The sequence below is a fragment of the Pyrgilauda ruficollis genome, unplaced genomic scaffold (genome assembly GCF_017590135.1).
Source record: "Pyrgilauda ruficollis isolate IOZ18807 unplaced genomic scaffold, ASM1759013v1 scaffold3, whole genome shotgun sequence".
NCBI classification, from domain to species: Eukaryota; Metazoa; Chordata; class Aves; order Passeriformes; family Passeridae; genus Pyrgilauda; species Pyrgilauda ruficollis.
In genome coordinates, this window is record NW_024524377.1 from 17,037,638 (window position 1) to 17,058,252 (window position 20,615).

Here is a 20,615-nt window from a genome sequence, read left to right on the forward strand (position 1 = left end):
CTCACAATTATTTGTGAGTGGGCACACACAAGATCATTTAATGTGAAACATTCACCTTTCCATCTAATCCTCATTGCCTCCACTCTTGGTAAAATGGCAAATGCTGGATGTGACCATCCCCATCTTAGTTTTGCTGACTTCTGAATGAGATGTTTTAGCACTGACGGACTGAAGCCAGCATTCACTACAGCATTCTTGGTGTCTTTATAAATCACTAATATTTGAAGCATAAAAGATAAGCAACCAATTATATTTCCACTTTGATCATGTATATGCAAGTTCTTTCTTTTCTGAATGAAACTGAGATTTTTCAGCTCTACCATTTTTTTCATTTGCATGTCTACAAAACAGTTCTTTGCAGAGTACCACACCAGTAGTCATGTCAACAAAATGTTAAGTTCCAGTAAACTGACTGCTTTGCTTATCATTAACACAGGAATGAGATAATGTTTTTGTTTTCCTCAGTAATATTTGTAGTTAAGTAAATGGTGGCTTTGCTCATTAAGAGTTAATGGTCTGACTGTGCTCCAATTAAATGGAAAAAATATCATTATCTTTGGTGATAAAGAAACAGAGCAAAGAGTTCCGGATTGGCTTGTTTCTTGCTTGCTCATCCTTGGTGCTAAGCAGTGCCTGTATAATGCTGTACAAGGAAAAAGCAAAGCTTCCAGGTGACATATATAGACTTCTCACATTTAATTTCCTTCCTTTAATTGCCCATGAGAATTACAAACTCACAGAAGAGGATGAATTTTCTGTGACTCTTGAAGTCTATACTGAGACTTGGAAACCTGAAGTTGCATGTAGGTATTCTACTGGGAAAAGAATCATCTCCCTGGATAAACAAATCCTGCTATTTTTCAAATTCAATGTTGAAGTAAGGCAGATGATATGAGTATGCTGTGGCTATATTTAAAAAATGCTGGGTGCAACAAGCTTGTGTGTGTATGCAGCTGATGGAGTGTCCTTCCTAATGAGTCATCCCCTATGGAAGAACTGAGAACTGTCTGGTGGGTAGTTACAATTTCTAGTGCAATCTAGCTTGCAAAAGAACAGGGAAAAAACCATGTTGAAGTGTAAATTTGACTCCAAAAGCCTACTCAAGGGACATAAATGTATGGAAGGCAAATAAAAAATAGCAGGGTGGTATGAAGGAAAAAATCCCTTCATACAGGTAGATCTCCACTTCTTCTGTTGAGAAAGTCCCCCTTTCTTGAAACTATAGGATGTTTCAAATGAAGAAATTGAAGTGTTTGTCCTCTTGTGTGCACTAACCACTAAGCCAATGAGCTTCTGTGTGACAGCAGGAGATGTTCTGTTAGTGGCCCACAGTTTCTGTGTGCACATTGAGAGAAACTGGCTTCCTGCTTTTTTGTGCGAGAGAATATTGCATTCTGTTGCTCAGCTGAGTTGGCTGACTCTTTGCCTCTTTTTGGAATAAAACAGCAGCAGCGATACATGCACATGTTACAGCCCAGAGAGAGTAGTATAGAATTTGTAAATGCCATTTCAGATTGCTTGTACTCCAGAATTTTAGAGCCTGAAGTCAGATCACCTTCATTTGAAATACAAAAAAGAACTTGTCAGTAAAGTGGTGGCTGGTTATTGACATTGTTTCTGTATTGCAGTTCACCCGCTATTGAGATTGTTAAACATAGATGAAGAAAATAACGATTGTTATGCACGGCCACTTCATAAAATTAAATTGCTGTATTCAAAATGTCTGGTACTCTAGACAGTTTACAGTCTTTGTAGCAGTAGGACCGACTTAATTTTTTCATAAAAGTTCGTCAGCTATTGGAAAGCTATTTGCAGAACACATTGCATGTTACATTATTTGGAGTAGAAAAAAAATACCTGCATCAGAATATTCAGTATTTCATTTATTGTTTCCATCTTCTGTTGCCCTACCTGCTGCATCTACTTTTTCGTGAAACTAATGCTGCTGCATATTTTGTGGAACAGAACAATAAAAGAAATGCAGCATCTTGGAAAAATTCATACCACTGTTTGGATTATGTCTGATCATTTGATTCATAGAGTAAGACTCCTTAAAGCAAGCTGATTTTTTTTCTGGTTTTAGCGCTGAGATACCAAAGCATGAGTTTGGAAAATATCTTCCCCCTTGGTTTAAATCAGAACTGACTCTAGAAAACAACACTGTGGCAAAAGCTAGGAAGCAGGGGGTTTACCTCCAGAGCTCTTGGTGTCTTTCACTCTTGAATCAGTTGAAGCAGGCATTCTGCTGGGCACTTTCTCTGCTCTAGTCTGCATCTGCTGTGATGTTTCCTTCCCACGTTCTTCCCGAAAGGTTGTTATATTATCTTTTACTGAAGCCTTGTAATTCCTTTTGTTCAGTGAACTTGTTTGCCCAATGCTGGATAAATATTCTCATTTAAATGAAGAATGCCAGAGGCCACTGTGGAGCCCTTTTAACACAACGCTGATATTTGATATTTTACTGTGCTATTAGCAGAGGGATAATGTGATACATAGGCCACTAAGGAAGGAAATGAAGCCCGCATTTGGTAGATTGTGCTTGCTTTAAATTTGATTTGGATTCTCTGGAGGGTTTGATTGCCTTTTTTATTTTTTGCTTGTAATACCAATTGCTGAGTTTCTGTAAGTGATGGAAATTTTTAAGCTAAAATCAGCATTTTGGATGTTAAAATTGAATCATAATCTTTTTCCTTTCCATGGAAGCAGGGCTGAACATTAGGTGATAAATAAAACAATTTCTAATTCACTGAGTGAGTAAGAAAGAATACCCATGCTCTGGAGTCTTTTGAAGAATGCCATTGTGAGAAAGGGGAAATGCCATATTCCATTTTTAAATAAGCATCACAAGTGGAAAAGCTTTCCAGGAAGACCATAGTTAGATGCCATCTCATGGAAAAGGAATTTGTTTCAGATTTATCTTCAGAAGGGCATAAAAATTATTGAGAGCATTTAGGAAAGATTAATAGAGTGTTTTGGATGCTTGAGATATAAATCATGAGTCATGCTGTGAGAAAGACCAAAGCTACTGGAGAAACTTAGTTTTAAATGACTGCAGCACCTTGGTGTACATCAACATTTTGGACAATGAGGCTTTGTAAGAGAAGGCAAGTCAGCGTAGGAAGTAATTCACTGTGTAAGCTGTTGGAAGTTAAGATAATAACTGTATCAGGCAGAAGAGGACAAAGCTAAGCAAGCTGGCAGAATTTATTTGTGGCTGAAAGGAAACTGAAGGGTTTTGAAACAAAAAGCAAAAGGAGAATATCAATGGTATCCTAATTCAGTAATAGGATGGCAACAGGACTTTCAAGTGTATACAATGGGGACAAATTTTACATAATCATGGGAAGGAAAAGCAACACACTAATTCAAAAAATGCATCTAGAATTGAATTTCACTTTATCTGTTTGAATCCAGCTGGGGGTATTTAATAACATCAGAGTAGTAAGTAAATGCTATGTAATCATCAAATTGGCAAGTTAAGCTGGTACTGAGCCATAGACAGCATCTCTGCTGCTTGTGCATTGCGCTGTTGTTTGGGGCAGTGAGGGGGGCTGCCACACCTCATATCTCCCTGTGGACTGGTTGCTAATTTTGCCTTCAGCACAGTATTCATTTCCTTGGCAGCCCAGCTTTCTGAAAGACTGAAATTTTTTCAAGGTCATACCATAAAAATAGCACATATAGAAGAAATAATTCACAAAATGTTATATTTGGGCAATTTTTATGATAAAAATAGTTTTAATTCATCTATAAACTAAGGTGGCTCATTCATACCTGTAGTAAAGTATTAGCTCAGCACTCTATTGCCATGAGCTTTTAATGTTTCTCTATTCAAATTAATGAAGCAGTCCTGTTCTTCACAGCTAATTAAACCTGAGCAAAGAGTACATGTTTGGATATAAGAACAGGTTATTACTAATGTAACTGGTGCTTGCATTGCCCTTGTTCAGTTGAACTCACTACTGAGGGAATGCCTTGGAGAAGGATAGCTGTATTCAATTAAATGAGTAAAACCTGTAGAATATGTATGTACAGTAAAACCTGTAGATTATGTATTTTTATACCATAACTGCTTCAAATCATTAAGCTGCTTCATTTTATCTTTCAGTAGTAGAGGAAAAAATCTTGGCCTTTGTAAGTTCTTCCATATTTTATGGTTTCCCATTAGCAGAAGTATAATTTTTAATTATGTTTGGAAGTCAACAGTGCAGATTACTGAGAGGAAACACTGAGCATTCTTTATTGCAGAAGCATTTTTTCCCCTAAAGCCTTTTTTCTACAGACACAAAGCACTGAACTCTAGAGGGAAAAAACCCCCAGTTCTGCAGAAACTTAAAACAGCTTGCTTAGTCACAATATATGAAAAAAGAACCTCAGGAGGTTCATTGACAATGTGTCATATTGTCTTCACTTCTGTAGTTAGCTATGCCAAGAAATACGAACAACGACTTGGATCTGTGAAGGATTTATGGAAATTATGAAAATTTATCTATTCCTGGTGTGAGAAGCAACTGCATCCTAAACCAAATTAACAGTCACTGGAAGGAAGAACTTGCACAAATTGATGCAAAAGGGTAGCCATGGATTTTGTTGTTTTGCTGAGTTCTCTTTGTTCCCAGCACGGTGTTTGGTCAGAGCTCGGTGGTTTTGTGGCTAGAGGGAAGCATACATAATTTTGATCTGTAGGTGGCTTGCAGTGGTGCTTGCAGAGTGTCAGTTTATTGCACATTTCAGCCTGTGCTCTTGGCATTGTTGCCTGCTAAGGTTGTGCCCTCAGAGCCTGTTGTGCATGGCCATTAGAGACTGGAAGCTGTCTAATGTGTTTTTGAAATCAGTGAAACTTTAGTTTGAGAAATTCTTAAGTAGTAGCAAAACAAATACAACAGTAGCAAGGGATGTTGCTATACTCAGGGCAGTTTTTCAGAGGATAGTAGGAAAAAGCACACATCTGTAGGACATCAGTGAGTTTCCGAGACATCATAAGGCAGACTTAGTGGAAGATGGTAGAAACTTTGAAAAGCTGACTCAAAGTTCTGGTTGTTGCTTTATGAATTTTCTGGAAATCAAGAACAATGAGAAAGAAAATTAAATCCTTTCTGCTGGAGAGAAAGAAGCTGCAAAATATTTATATTGGTGAAAAAACAAAAGAGGTCACTTTCTATAACTTGTAAAACTGTGGCTTGTTTTACAACAATTAATACCACGGAGTTTTTCTGTAGTTAAGAGAAATAAGAATGTATTTGTTTGTACATTATATGCAGAAGCAAATATTTTCATGGATATATATGCTCCTTAAGAGTGAAAAACTGCAGTAGTGTACAGTTATGCTGATCTTCATTGAGCCAAGATAGGGAAGGAAGCCCAGGATCATTGTGGAATTTGTATCTAAGAGACTAACTTATTAAAAAATCTCTTGGGTTTACCATACATGCATGGAGTCATTTTAATAGTAGAACATAGAGCAGCTGGCAGAGGAGAGTAAGGAAGGATGCTTTTTGTATTGCCAAGTAATCTAACTTTCTTTCTAATGTCAGCAGCCATCCAGCATACCATACAGGTGTTGCAGGGAAAAAAAAGAAATCAGTCATTTCAATTTACCTCTAAGCAAGTGCTTATTCATCCAAGTGATGTCCAAAAGGAACTTTTATTAATACATTGTAAAAGAAAAAAGGTGTTATAAACCCTAGCCATAACAGGGGAAAAATAAGCATTGAGGTACTATTTAATTTAAGCAAGTAGAAGTGCACAAAAACAAAACCAACCAACAAAACAAAATCTAACCTAACCAAAAAAACTACTACTCAACACCCCAAAAAAACCTGTTAATTATGAATAATTGTCCTTCTCCTAATGTTGTGAAAGGTGCTGTTGACTAAAAGGCTATCAGTTTCAGTTCCTGGATAAGAAAAAAATCTGTGAAAAGTGTCAAATGTTACTGCATTTCACAGTGAACAGAAAGCTGGTAGTCTCCTCTGCTGTTGCAGTTGCACTCTTGGGTAGATGAGGTGTAAGGCTGGGGATACACCAAGGGAGGGGTCTGCCCGGGGCAGCAGGAGCCGCTGTTCTGCCTGCGCTGGGACAGGGCAGCTGCTGCTGAGGAGGGGAGTTTGGCTGTGTCTGCCCTGGACACGGGTATCAGACAGTGAAGGTTTGTTCCTGGGCTAAGAGCAAATTGCACTCAGCATTTTGGGGCTAAGTGAGCACTGATCAGGAGGAAATCTGCTGGCCTTACTTTGTACCACTTGTTTCTGTGAAGAGCAAAGCAAGGACCTGCTGTAACTTGATGGATGTAGGTACGAGTACCATGACACATCTCTGACTTCTTTCCCTATATCATCCCCCAAAAAAATGAGATCAGTAGAGCTTTGCTGAAAGTGTATATTATCTTGACTGTAATTAATAGTGCTAATTTCCATTCCACTTAATATTGCTTGTAACAAATGATACAAAATTGTATTCAAGTGCATTAACCAAGCCAGATAAAAATCTTGGCAGAGTAGTGTACATGTACACAGTGAATGCTCTGTATTTTGCTGGTTTTGCTCTACAGGATCAAAAGCCCTCTAATTTGAAAAGCAACTTGAAATATTTTCTTTTTGGACTAAGGATGTTTTATTTTGATTTGAAATGTGTTTTGAACATAAATTTACTTTAGTGAAATGTGGGGATTTTGTCTTGATGTTCCCGGATTTTTACATGCTGGATTCTGGTAAAAACGGCAGCCAGATTTCTTTATTTGATAGAAAAATCAGACGATTTTTCTTCCTTACCTAAAAATTTTGGAAGAACCCCTTTGAGGGCTACACCATGACCTCACAGTCATGACTACATCAGGTGCATAGCAGCTCTTTTGTGATAAATGGTAAGTTTTTTATTGTATTGTTTATTTTTCCCCCTTCATTTACTATCACAACTGACCTTTCACATGCTAAATACTAGCAGCATTTTGAGCAAGACCTGGAGTTTTTCATTTCTTAGTGCTTTCTGAAAGCCAGGGGCCAATTAGATGCTTTCTCTAGAGATAGGTGAATGAGACAATGGATACAAAACAACCCAAGGCTTCTGGTTAAGCATGCAAACATGAGAGATAATTTTGGAAAGGTTTTTTTGGGTTTTTTTTCCCAAAATCCTTAGTCATTCCCTTGTCTCAAGAGAAGTTTTATTTCTGAAAGAATTCTTTAAAATTACTCTATTTAATCACAGAGTTGGAGAGAGATTTGATGGAGTTTTTAACAGATATTCCTGTAAGGGAATTATGGTGATTTGTTTCTTAATACTGTAAATCTCAAGAGATTGAACAGCTGTTTACATCCTCTGTCACTGATATTGCATTCATTTTGCACTGCACCTAAGTGTGGTAAAACTTCAGTTCCCATCTGGACTCCTTTATGGTCTGTAAGGCAGGGTGTCAGCATTGTAGGGCTGGTGCTCTGTGCTTAGCATAATTGGTACTGAAGTTTTTAGAATTCTGTTTCCAGCTTAAGGGGGGATCTTTTTGTTATCAGCATCTTTGCATTTCCTCTCTTCTCCCATCCCCTTGTGTCCCTCCCTTCCTCAGACATTATATACCAAGAATAGGAAGTAAAATGAAATTGGGTATTCAGCAGGCAGCAAAAACAGAAGCATGCTTTTATGTTCATCAAAAAAGGTTTTGTTGTGGAGCCAAGTCCATTGACCTTTTCTTCTCATCCAACATGGGACTTTCAGGCAGAGATGTGCTCTGCTTCACAGTGAACTTACCTGTTATGAGGAAGTTTGCAGACATGTCCTAGGAGCACACACAGGACTCACTTGAGCCCTGGAATCTTGGTCTTAGGTCCCTTATGATTAATCCGCCTTTCACTGTTGGGTCTAGGTCTCACACTGCAGACTGTGTAGGCTTTTTTTAGATTGTTGCTTCCTACTGAATCCCCTACACACAGTATTCCACAGTTGTGAAGTTCACAGAGGACTAAATAAGATGCTTCTTGGTCCAGCTGTAACTGTGGTTTACATTTAGGTGTTGAGTGCAGTCTAGGGCTGTGCTCATTGTGGAGGTCAGAGAGAAAGGTTGTGCTTAATCAAGCTCTTCCTCCACCTCTTCCCTAAAACCCTCTGGGACAAGCATAACCAAAGTGCCCTGTTGCTAAAGCTATTAAGAGCAATTCAGAGATGCCAAGGCAAGTCAAGGGGAAGGGAGACTGAGGAGGCAAGAAGGGTAAGAAGGTGCTGCAGGAGCCCTGCTATTTTAAGTGCTCTTGCCCACAAAGGATCCATAAGGTTTCCAAACAGCAACTCAGAAGCATTTTGTCTGAGATGGCAGCATGGCTTTCTGAGCCTTATGTGGCTCAGAAGGGGCATATATTCTGCTGTATTGGTCTTTGAGGCTTAATGCATACATTACATTATTTGTCAGTTGTGATACCCTGTAGGGCTTTGTGGTTAGAGGTTCATCAAGAAAGGCCTAATTTATTTAGCAATCAGCATTTTAATTGCTCATAAACCTCTGTATCTGTAGCTCCTGCAGCAAGCATCTCTATGGAGAAGACTTAAGATGTCATAATATTTGAAAGAGAAAAATATGCTTTTTTTGCTAGGACCTGTAATTTAGGCAGCAAAATAATTGGGTAGGAAGCATCTCTTGTCTTTTGATGAATATGATATGAAAGACAGTTACAGCTTTTCAAACCTGGCTAAAACTATGAATTATCCTAGAATATTTGTGTGGATCTAATATAGGCAACTGTCAGACAGAAATATTTTAGATTCTTTATATTGTCTTGCAGATCTTGCAGCGATACTGTGGCTGTTTCCAAAGACTTTTTTTTTTTAATTTCATGAAATGAGGGCAACTTGTATAGCACAGTAAATATTGTGGAGACATTTGAACCAATTAATTAATTGGTTCCATGAAGAAGGTATATCTAATGGAGGGAAGGATAAGTTTGGATGGACTTTAAGCAATATTACAGCATCCTTGAGAGAGGCTTATCAGAAACTCCAGGAGGTCTGTTGGCATACATTTCAGGCTACTGTAAGAACTATTCTTTGTCATTTCAGGAGCACTGGGGGTATTGGTGTGAAAATTTTATTTTGTCTTCTTTTTCATTAAAGGGCATATTCAAAAATTCTTCCTACCTAGCCTGATTCTTAGCCTGAGGGCTTTAACATTCTGCCTAGTGTCCGTTTTCTTGCTTTGGCACTCACCCATTTTATTTTGGATAAGTCTGATATGGCTTGCCTGAGCTGAGCTGCTCCACCTGATGGTGAAAACAAGAACATGCTTCCTCTCAGGCAGTGAGGATTTATTTGAAAAACTGTGATCTAGGGGAAGCATTTAATGCTGTAAGTGTAAGCTGTGTGCTGCCTTATTCCAGGAGACTTAATAATGATGCTCTGTCCCCTCTGTACTCGAATGTAGAGTAGATAAGGCTATGTAAAGATGAAGGATGGATCCTATATGGAAGAATGCCTATATATAATGGCACATGCAAGGAATTTTCTTTGAAATATTTAAGCTGGATGAGGTCAAAATTTCCTGTGCTATTGAGAATATAGTGTAAGATCTGAACATCCTAACATGACCTGGTTACTTTCAGTCTGCACTCTTGCAAAAGTGAGGTCATGGGGTACCAACGAAAACAGGCAAATTGCTCTAATTCATGCTGTGAAACTCTGAGATGTCTCCTTGGTCTATTTGGTTTTCATAACCTCTATCAAAAAATGTCAATTCTGAGCTGTTCTTATATTTTTTGTTCTTTGTTAGTATTAAATATGTACACCTAACGTAGCACCAAGTGGTCTGTACTGACCTTTGTTTTGCTTTTTCTTCCTTTCAGACACCCTGGCTCTGGAATACCAGGCAGTGCTGGAGTGGGTATCCATATCAGGTAAAAGACACAGTGCTGTCTAAAACCAAGCATGACACTTCTGCAGAGCTCTGGTTTTGTTATGGTGGAGCTTTGTGCCAGTGTGTTTGTGTGAATGGGCTACTCAGCATTTCAGAACGTTGCTAGATTCTTCCCATCTTGCTTGAGTTCAAGATGGGAAAGATGAACATAGCTATCACACCTGAATTCCATACATTAAATTCCAAAAATGCTACTGTTCTTGAAGGTTGTGTCTCTGTTGGAAATAGTTCAGTGGCGACAGTTCAGCAGAAATCTTGACCTGAGAAATGTTGAGGGAATTAAGTCATGTAGCCTCAGAAGAAATAATGACTTAAATTCCACCCAGAGACAGGAGGGTGAACTGAACAGCTTTAGGGAAGCAGCAGCAGAAATTGAATGGGGGAAGTGCTGAAACTTAATCCCTCAGAAACTTCAGGTACACATGTTTCTTAGACTGATGTAGCTACAGTCACTGGTGCCTCTCAGCCCCGTTTCCTACTTCTTTTGTGTTATTACATGCAAGAAGAGGTTGACTGAAAACAAAAGACTATGAAATCACTGATTGAAGCATATACATTTACCAGATTTACCAGAAGAACAAAGTCATTTAGAAAGTTGGTTGCAGCTTTTAGAGTGTGGGAGCTAAAATTACTATACCTAATATCGTTCTAGTAGTGGTGAGGATTCAGCATAAAGCAAATTGTCAGATTAAAGTCATTATGAAGATCATTGTCTCAAACTAAAAAATATCTACTGGGTGCTAATCAGAGCTAAGTACTGGGTTTTCAGTTTGTTCTGTTATTTTTTTCCATAACTACATAAAATTTCTAATCTTTTGTTTGCTAAAACTCCTTTTTAAATTACTTAACAATGTACTGCAGAAATCCAGATGGACTTTACTGTAGACGTAGTCAAATGGATCATTTGGGTGATGACACAGCCATAAGCACAGGTTAACCTCTTGAGGTTAAGTCTATGGAGAACTGGAACTAACATTTGAACTAAGTTAAACACACTATTGATCCAAGAAGGAATCTGTGACATCTTTAGAATTGCCCTACACTATCACCATGTATGGTTTTAGAAATACTAATGCTGTTGTTAATAAAGCAGCTGAAAATCTTCATTTTTACTAGAAATTTTCCCCAGTGAGTTCCCTTGCAATAATGGGTATAATAGTTGCAGTTCATTGCAAGCTCTTATTTTCTTTCCTTTTTTTAATAACACATGATTAAAAGTCTGTTGGCAGTGCCTCTAACTCAGAAAATAGTTATATTGGCCCAAGAGATGGCTTTAAAGGATGGATTTTGAGTTACACATTTTTCATAAAACATAAGCATATGTCTATATTAAATTAACACCCATAGCACATTTCCTGGGAATCCAAGGACTGGCTTTCAGCTGAAAAGAATTTTGGCTTTCAGTCTGCAAAAGGGAATGGGAATAAAAGGTGCAAGTGAAATACCTCTTGCCAATGGAAACAGCTCATACCCTGCTTGGGTGCACAGTTGTGCCAGTGCAAGGTGCTCTAGAGATGTTTTATCTAATCCCTTGGGAGATGGCCTCAGGAGTTTCTCCTTTGCCAGTGTCCCTGTCTATCGCTGCCATGGAAGGTGTGACTATCATGGGGGCACATTTGCATGGAAACTAGAGTAGCTCCTAGGAATGGCTCTCTTAGCTGAGGGTGGAAGTGTTTGTGTGCTACCAGTTACCTTCTTTGAAGTTACCCCAGGTTGGGTTTGCTTGTGGATTTTTTTTATTTCTTTTACTTTTAAACAACTCTGTAACCACATTGTATATCAGACAAGATGCTTGGATAAATTTATTTTATTTTCTTCATTCAAATTTTAATATGTCCCCAGAAAATGGTTAAATTCTCTAAAAGTAGGCATTTCTATTATAAAGAGCCCTGCTCAAAGCCCACATTTTCATCATGAACAGATGAGGTTATATACTAGCATTACTTTTTTTCTAGTCTATTCTAGCATTGTTTTTTTGCTATGCTTAAAACCCACATTACTGATATACAGCAAGATGTTTCAAGTAAACTTTCAAAACAGACTTAGGAATACTCAGAATTTAGTTTGCTCTGGGTTCCAAATGGACAACATCATAATTTTTGGTATTACAGTATTGTCAGAGCTAAAACCTTAGAAGAGAATATGTTGGGGAGCTTTATTTTTCCAGAGCCATCAGAGTTTGAAAGAGGCAACCATCATAATTTTTTTCACATAGGATGCTTCTGTATAATTCAATAATCCCCTGTGATTAAGCATGTTTCCTATAGATCACAGCTGCCTGTAATGTCAGTTAGACTCTTTTAACCTTTTCTCATCTCCGTCTTTCAGCCCCTGATGCCTGACCTTCATTACTACTACATCGTTGAATTGTCATTCTACTGGTCCTTAATGTTTTCTCAATTCATTGACGTCAAAAGAAAGGTAAGAACAATGAGACGAAAAACACAGAGAGCTTTAAGCTTTAACATATCATTTTCTTTATTTGAGGAATAGCTGTATTGCAGTGAACTGGAAGTGCAGTTCTTTCTAGTGTTCAACTCTTGCAGATATTCATCACTGAGAAACTGTGATTGTCTTGCTCTGCTCCTTGTTGCTGTAAAGTGAGGTTTTTCTGCACTTGGAAAGAAGAGCCTGGAGAAAATATTGAAGGGCAAAAATAGCAGAAGCCAAAAGAACCTTCTGCTTTCATGCAGTAACTTGAAGGCAATTGAACAGGTAGTATCTGGTAGATGTACTGTTTCCTGTAAGAATTAAACAATGAAATACTGAGAAAAGGGCAAGACTGACTCATAAATTCACAGTATCACTTTGTGAGATAAGATCTGTGAGGGCTTTCAGATTTTTCTACAATGGACAGCAAAAACATTTAATTTTAAAAAGTGATGTTATATTTAATTTTTACCCTTCCAGTCATGTAGCTGAGCATTGCTATTAAAGGGTTGTTAATGAAAAAAAACCAAGACTCTATCCAAATAGAAATATTTTTCCAGAATTAATTGCAACCTGTTCCATATTCCAAGTTCTCTCTTCTGAGAAGAATCCTAGTCCATAGTAGAAAAACAGCACAACAGTTACTCTGTAATAACAGTCCATTGAGCTGTTCTTGCAGGGGCTTTAATGCTTCAAAATTACTTTTTTTAAACATTTGTAAGGATTTTATAATATCTTTATGTGCTTCCTTCAGCTGTCATTTAAATAAATTATTGTAGGCTATGCTAATGAAAAAATTCCTGTTCATTAGAATTTTATCTGGAGCATAATTTGAAAAGAGTAAATGAAGGGTGTGTTATGACCTGAATAAACAACTGTCACTTAGAGCCACAGTGTATTCCTGGGAGTCCTATACCAGAGCTACCTATATAGAAACACACTCCTCTATTTGGATTTCCAGATTATTCCAGAAGTAGAAATCTCAAGAAAACATCCACAAAATTTAAATCCATATTGGAGGATAAATTGTAAATAAAACAACCAGTTTATGCTGAATACATATAAATCCCTTGCTTGCATTGTCTGTAAATGCTAAACATTCTGTTAACCATGAGCTTGAAATGAGTATAACTTCCCTGTTTCACAAACAGGTAGAAACAATGCTTAAGGGAGCTGTGTGATAGTGGAGATGAATTTAAATCATGAGTAATATTGACTAAAATGTTACACTGCAGGGGCCAAGTCTGTTTCTTAGTTAAATATAAATGACTTGTACCTGTTATCAGAGAAACCTTAGGGCAACTTGCTGTGGAAGTAGGATAGGACATGGAGGTGGGGAAGTGAATTGGTAAGAGGCTATTGACACCCCAGCCACAGCTCCTGCACCCAGACCACCAGATCCAAGCAGTGTCCTGAGCACCAGCTCTGTCTGAGAATGTGCAGTGTCCAGCAGAGAGCAGGAGCACATCTGCAGTGCAATGATAGCAAGTCCAAAGCCTTTCATTATCAGCACCCAGCAGGGAGCACTGGAGATGCCGTATTTATAAATGACTTCTTAGATCACTCACCGGTTCGCACTGTGGAGACAGCTCTTTTTGTAGTGTAAGCAGAATTGATAAGGAGGAAGATCAGATTGGAGAAATGCAGCTGTGCCCTGGCGTCACACAGTAAAACTGTTTAAGAGTACAAGCTGCCACAGAAACCCACTGAGCTGAAAAACGTTAGTACTAGAGACTTACAATAGTTGGCAAAAAGGAGTGCAAGCTTGACAGAGACACCAGTTCTTGCAACACCATAGTAGTTCTCTTTTAAAAGAAGGCCGAGTTTAAAAAAACGTGGAAGCCCTGTAATGCACCCTGTATGCAATGTGTGGAATGGTGCCCATATGGAATTGGGATCTGTTTAACAGGAAGCAGCAAATTTGCCAGCTAATATCGGATGCTATTGTCATATTTCACAATTGGCTTCAGTTCTGAACCTGAGGAAGCTGTTGATATTTTCATGTTACAGTGAAAGGAATATTTTTATAGAAATCTTGGTTATTGTTTTAGATACTTTAAATTCAGCAGCAGTGGCTGTGTTGTATTCTGGGATGGTCAGAAGTGCCCAGGCAGTATTGTGCACTGCAGGAATTCAGCCAAGTGGGTTTTTTTATGTAGTTGAGTTTGTCTGAAGGAGAGGTGCAGTGTGTCCTTGCTGGAAGCAGCAGCCCTCAGCACTGGCCTAACTCCAGAACTGGTCTTCTATTTACTGTAGATCAAGAGAAATGTACTTAATGTTTTCCATCTCTATTTTATTCTTCTCTGATAGCAAACTGATTACTTCAGAAATTACTTCCAGGGGTTTTTTTTCTGACTTTCAAATACTTGTTTATTTAGGTGTTACAAATTCCACCAGATTGTCTTTGCCTGACTGGGGCTGTGAGCAAACTAGGCTGTTGCACTAACCTACTATTGGCATTAAGTCAGTGAACTGTGTGTATAAACTTCTACAGTTTTATAGTGGCATGCTTTTAGCTTCATAAATACCTACTATACTGCTGTAATGATATTCTCCCTTAAGGGTGTTAATTTTCAAAGACTGAAACCTAGTATGAATTGGTGTTTTATCATCTTTTTCCAGCTTCCCATGCTCCTGTTTTGTAAAACACAGAAAAAAATAATTACGGAAGTTTGTTAGTTTCAAAAGCACCTGATGAGCCTTAAAAGCAATGAGGCTTATTTACATGGTTTCTGGATACCTGATGTATTGTTTAATGGTAAATTATTTGACAGGTACATTTAAAGGAATGTGTAAAATTTCTACTCAGAGTTTTAACAGGTTTGTAGAAGGTCTAGGGGACCTTTCTGTGTGTTCATGCCTTTTATTTCCAATCATTTGGCAATTTCTAGAGCTTCTGTGTTTTAATTTTTTTTTTTTAATATGACAGTTCACTCGTTCCAAGAATAAAATTATCTGTAGCTTCTGATTTTCTTGAATACTGAATTTTTATTCTAGAAAGTTTACACTGTATTTTGCTAAATTTGGATACTAGATTTCTTCAAAGAGACTTTTCTTGGTAAAGAAAGACATATAGAATTGGTTTCTTTTGTTTCAGTGGAAGCAGTTTAGATTGCATATATTTTGCAGGCCTTTCCATTTCCTTGTTGATCTGTAATATTAGCCATGAAGATGATATTTTGCCCTTCAGTGGCACTAATGCTCCATGGCCCCTTGGCAGTTCAGTCAGTGAGTGTGACATGTTAAACAAATGTGAGTGGCAGAGGTCTTAATTCCAGAGGGTTTGTCTACAAGTTGAGACCCATGCGGTTTCTCTGCTGTCTGCCCTGTGTTCTTCCCACTCATGGTGTCTAGAATAGGTTCTCTCTCCTATTCTTAGCCACAGATTTTATTAACCTAGGCACATGACATCTTCCAGCAGTTATAATTGGAGGCTATAAATCTTGTGTAAATAAACACGTCTTTCACAAACATACATATGATTTGAAATACATTAACTAAAAAAAACCACCAAAATCAAGAAGGTCATTCCTGTACAGCTGCTCTTCCACTTTATATGCGTAACCCTAACCCTAACCCTAGGCAGGAAAAGCAGAATAGGGCTAGGGCTGATTCCAGGGAAAAAGCTGTGGAGGAAGGCATGTTGTGGCAGTTTTGTGTTCCCCTTGGGATGCCCTTTGCAGCTGTATTGTGCCTGGAGCCCTGGGCTTTGTGCTTTTCAAAACCCTAACCCTAGTGTGAAAGTGCTGGAGTAAGGTGGGAACACAGGTACCTCTTGGAATCTCTGTGTTCAATACCCTTGTATATAACTAAAGTCTAATAGGTAGCATCTTCAGAGCATAGTATTAATTAATGTCTTTAAAAAGTGTCACAAAGAGGAAAGAAACAATCCCAGTAACAAAGCAGTCTTTTTTCTGTCATTGCTACTTTTGTCCAATAGTTTTCTGTAGGTCAGTCCAGCGCTTCTGTTTCAGAGGTGGCAGAGTCAAGTAACTGTCTTTTCTAAGAAACAGTATTACAGGAGTTCCCCAGACAGCATCTCTTTAAGAAGAGTCCTGCAAAAAATGCAGAAGACTGCTGCCCAAGAACATTAGGATTTCTTAAGACTAATCCATATTGTCAGGAATGCCTTGAAGAATTTCCAAGAGGGACTGGAAATCTGGTATTTGTAGAACATGAATTTGTCAGCTGTGAAAATAGAGAAGATCATCTGCTTGACTTTTTGCCCCATTAGGATTGCCTATGTGCTAACATAATTGCATTTGGAAGGAAAATAAAGAACAGTGCCATAGTGCCTGCAGGTGAAGGAGGTAAAGAGCTATGCTGCAGTATGGCCATAGGGCAATAATAGTAGCTTACTTGTAATCCCATAGAATAAGGTAGGTGCTTTGCTGGTTTATTATTGTGAAGTGGTGAAATGGTCTTCTTGTGTGTGTTTGTAGTTCCTGAAATGACTGGGATGCCATACCCTTGTTTTCCTTTAGGACACACAGAAAGGGAAACGGCCTTTAATTGTCTTTTTCTTCTGTCTCCTTGAAGAAAATGGATTTAGAGCAATGGCTTGATATGACTGCTAAATGTATTTTATTGTGTTCCATGCTTCTGGGGGCCAGATAACCTGGCTGGGAAATATTTGGTACATGCTAAACTGGCTTCTGCATCTCTGCTTTTAGTCTTTTTATCTTTTCTCCCCTTCCCTGCCCTCCTACCCTTCCTCAGCTTTGTGTTGGATGTACTGGCAGTGCCTACTGAGGAGTAGGAAATAGGATCTTGTAGCACCTGATAGCATTAAACATAAGTGATAGGCTGGGAGCAGGTCCTGTCCCTCTTCAGTTAGTGAGACCGCTCAAGCTGCAGGTTTTTCCATGGACTGCAGGTGTACATTGCAGGGAAGGCACGTGCTGGAGCTGAGAGGCAGTGGGACTGCACATCCTTAAAACCAGTGGTGCTACATTCCCAAAGAGAGCTGTGGGAACACTGTGCAGGTTCTCTGTACTGGACAGACAGTGCAGTTGGGGGCTGGAGCTGCTGCTTTTCCAGAGCTGCCCCTGTGTTGAGCTCATGGCACTTTCCATAGGGCCGTCCTGCCTGACACAGGTATCTCCAGTTCCTTTGCAAACCAGGTGCTGCCCCTCTAAAGGCACAGTTTTGGTTTTCTCTCTTGTGGGCCACTTAGCTGAAGACTACCTCAGCTCAGCGGAAGTGGCCAACAAAAGCTATCAGAAAGCCAAATTTAGCTCCCAATACACTTGGTGAGCAGGCTGCCTGAAGGAACTGCTCCTTTTGACTGCCTGGATTTCTCTCCTTTCTGACAGCTCTGCACGAGAACTACTAGATCTGCTGGGAGCTGTGCTACAGATTTTACATCTGGTGCATAGAGAAACTTCCCAGTTGAATGTTGCCTGTGATCTTATCTCAGGGGTTTTAATATCACTTCCTCAAAGCTGTGCAGGTAGTTCAGCAAATGCCAACAAGACTTATTTTTTACTAATTCAGTCCCTTGCTGAGAAGAGTCTCATGAGGCCCTGTTCTCTCATTAATCAGTCTGGGAGCCTAGTCCAGGCAGGCAGGTTGCTCCCTCTGCTTTATCTGCCCTGTGGCAAGTATCTGGGAATGTGATGTTACTTCTGGGAGCACCTACCACTCCCAAATTTTTCAATAGTAACAGTTACTTTATGGCCAAATAACAGAGTTACTGGTGTGGAGACCTGCTAGCCTGCATCATCCGGGAGGCAGCAGATTAGAACCAATTAGGAGGAGAAGCTCCAGCTCATTTGAAGACTTTCCTGACCTTGTTAGTGTGAAGACAAAGCACCTTGATTAAAAAAAAACAAATAAAAGCCTGGATCTGGAATTCTCCCAGTTGTTCTTGGCAGGTGCCTGCTGTCCTAGTGTAATATTGCCTTCCTTTGTAGCTATTTTCTCTCTTCTGAATGGTGCATTATTTGGCACTTGGTTATGCATATTGTTATAATCATATGTTACTTGATGCATAAAAGGTACGGTGGAATTTGATTTGCATGTACATATGCCTTTTCAAAGTAACTTCAACTGCAAATGTTTACTTTATTTGGTTAAATTACTATGAACTGAGAAGTGTGGTCATTGCCTAGCTTTCAATAATATTTTTGCATTTGGTTAACATGCAATGATTATTTTATTCAGTCTAAATGAAATATAGAGCAGGGTGTATAATACACTTATATAGTAGATATTTTTATAACGTAAATATAATGCTGGATTTAAGAAACAACCCTCCAATTTTGTATATGAGTACAGAATATCAGTGTTTGCTTCATTGTATTTTTGGTTTTTGTGTCTTTTCCTTGCTTCTGCTTCTCTAGGACTTTGGAATCATGTTTACACATCACATTGTAACAGTCACCCTGATTACCTTCTCATACGTAACGAATTTGACACGAGTGGGAACCTTGATCTTATGTCTCCATGATGCAGCTGATATTGTCCTAGAGGTGAGATCATTCATATGTCATCCTGTCAGTAGATACAATCTTTTTGCCATGCAGAACAAGTGTTTCCTAAGCCAGTTCAAAATGGTAACAGTGATTAATATATTCTATTTCCTTGCTTAAATCTTGCACTTGTAGCAGTGCATATTTCTGATTTCAGACTGGTTTCTCCTTTGATATGTTGCTTGTACAGAGCAGAGATTGGCAGTGCATTGCATGCCAGGGAGGGTTACATGCAGATTCTAAATACAGCATGGCAAAATTAAAATCTAAAGCTGCAGTGTCTGGAAAGTGGTGAAAGTGAGTCACCTGGTTCTTAACCCCTGTGACATGGCATGTGGAGCAATGACCCTGTCTGTGAAAGAATCAAGGTGTCATGGTGTGTTTCTGCTCTGCTTGACTGGGCAGAGGGTGTTGGACAGTTAGTGGCTTATTTGGGCATGGCCAGTGAACTAACCTCTTGACTTTCCAGGTTCCCATGCCTCTGGTTCCCAGTACCAGCAGCTGTATTTGGAGAAGGGATGACTGAAATTCTTATAAGTCAAGATGGTCTGAACTTCCATAGTGGCAACTTAGAGATGTTGTCATCCTTTATCTGCATCAGTTGCTAGAGATCTCTGGGTCATGCTGGAATTTGGCTGTCTCTGAACTCTCCTCCAAAGTTAATAACTATTTTGTCTGAAATTATTTTTTATTCAAGTACCTACAAGGATACCTATTATGCAAGAATATAGACTTACTGCATGAGTCACCTATTGCAAAATCAAGATCCTGCCATTCTGATTCAGTAGTGCTGTAAATATGGTTTTATTTTTTAATCTTTTTTGATCTAGAAAGGCACATGACTGCCTGAGATAGAAAGCAAAAGAGAATATGGATTTTTCATGATAAAAGTAATCACATCTTTGCAATTTTATTTTTCTGGTTTAGCAATGTGTATAGCTAGCTGTGACTTCACCTAAACTTTCTTCATTCCTCTATTCTCACCACCAGAAAGAAGTACTTAAAGATGTTTATTCTAGATCAGACCAGTGTCTGTGGAACTATAAAAACACTAGAGAGCAGCTGTACTAGGCTAGCTAAAACTTTACCCTCTGTTCATTTACTAAGATGAAGAGAAATTGCTGGTATTCCCACCAGAGTTGCAAACATTACACAGATATGCTTCTTCATGAGGCACATATTTAAGTGGTCTTTCTAGTCAGTTCTTTCAGTCTGGTTTGACTGGAAATTCTGCTAGGGCAGTGGGTCACAACACTGGTGCCATATGAGAGGAGATGGACTCTTGCATACTGCTGACATTACTGAGGGGAAGGTCAGTGCAGAGGAAGAAAACTATCAAACTGCAAAAGAAGTTGATTAAATAGCTTGCCATGATGGGTCAGTTGTGCACCTGACTTGTGTTACCTATTACATATTTGTAAGAATGAAACGCTCTTTCTGGAGGGCACTAGACTCTTTCCATCTACCATTTCATAATGAAACACATCCACTGGAAAGCTAGAAAGCACCATTTTTTGTTATTCTCGTTACAAAATGTAGTGTGCCTTGGTGGGAATACTGGAGGTGAGATATTTTTCCACAGGTATTAAGGTACCTGGACATTTGGTAGAGCCATAGTAGGATTTTCAAGAATTTCTAATGCTGTGTTCCTCAGTTGTAGTCATGGTTTTTAAATTCAGAAAATTGTGTTCTATTGTCTTAGGTGGCCAAATTCCATCCAACAACAACATATTCATTACCCTTTTTTGTAGTCTTTCTTTATCACTATAATTTGTAGAATTATTGTAATTTGTTATTTGAGAACCAATGTCCCAATAGATGTA

General features: G+C 38.7%; 1 protein-coding gene across 1 annotated transcript in view; it reads left to right on the forward strand.

Annotated features, from left to right (window-relative positions):
* The window catches only part of CERS6 (ceramide synthase 6), a 91,482-nt gene that overhangs the window by 51,742 nt on the left and 19,125 nt on the right, over positions 1-20,615 (forward strand). The window contains exons 5-7 of the mRNA XM_041473212.1: positions 9,819-9,869; positions 12,218-12,310; positions 18,664-18,792. Of these exons, the coding sequence (XP_041329146.1) occupies positions 9,819-9,869; positions 12,218-12,310; positions 18,664-18,792 (273 nt within the window). The remainder of the gene's footprint in view (positions 1-9,818; positions 9,870-12,217; positions 12,311-18,663; positions 18,793-20,615) is intronic.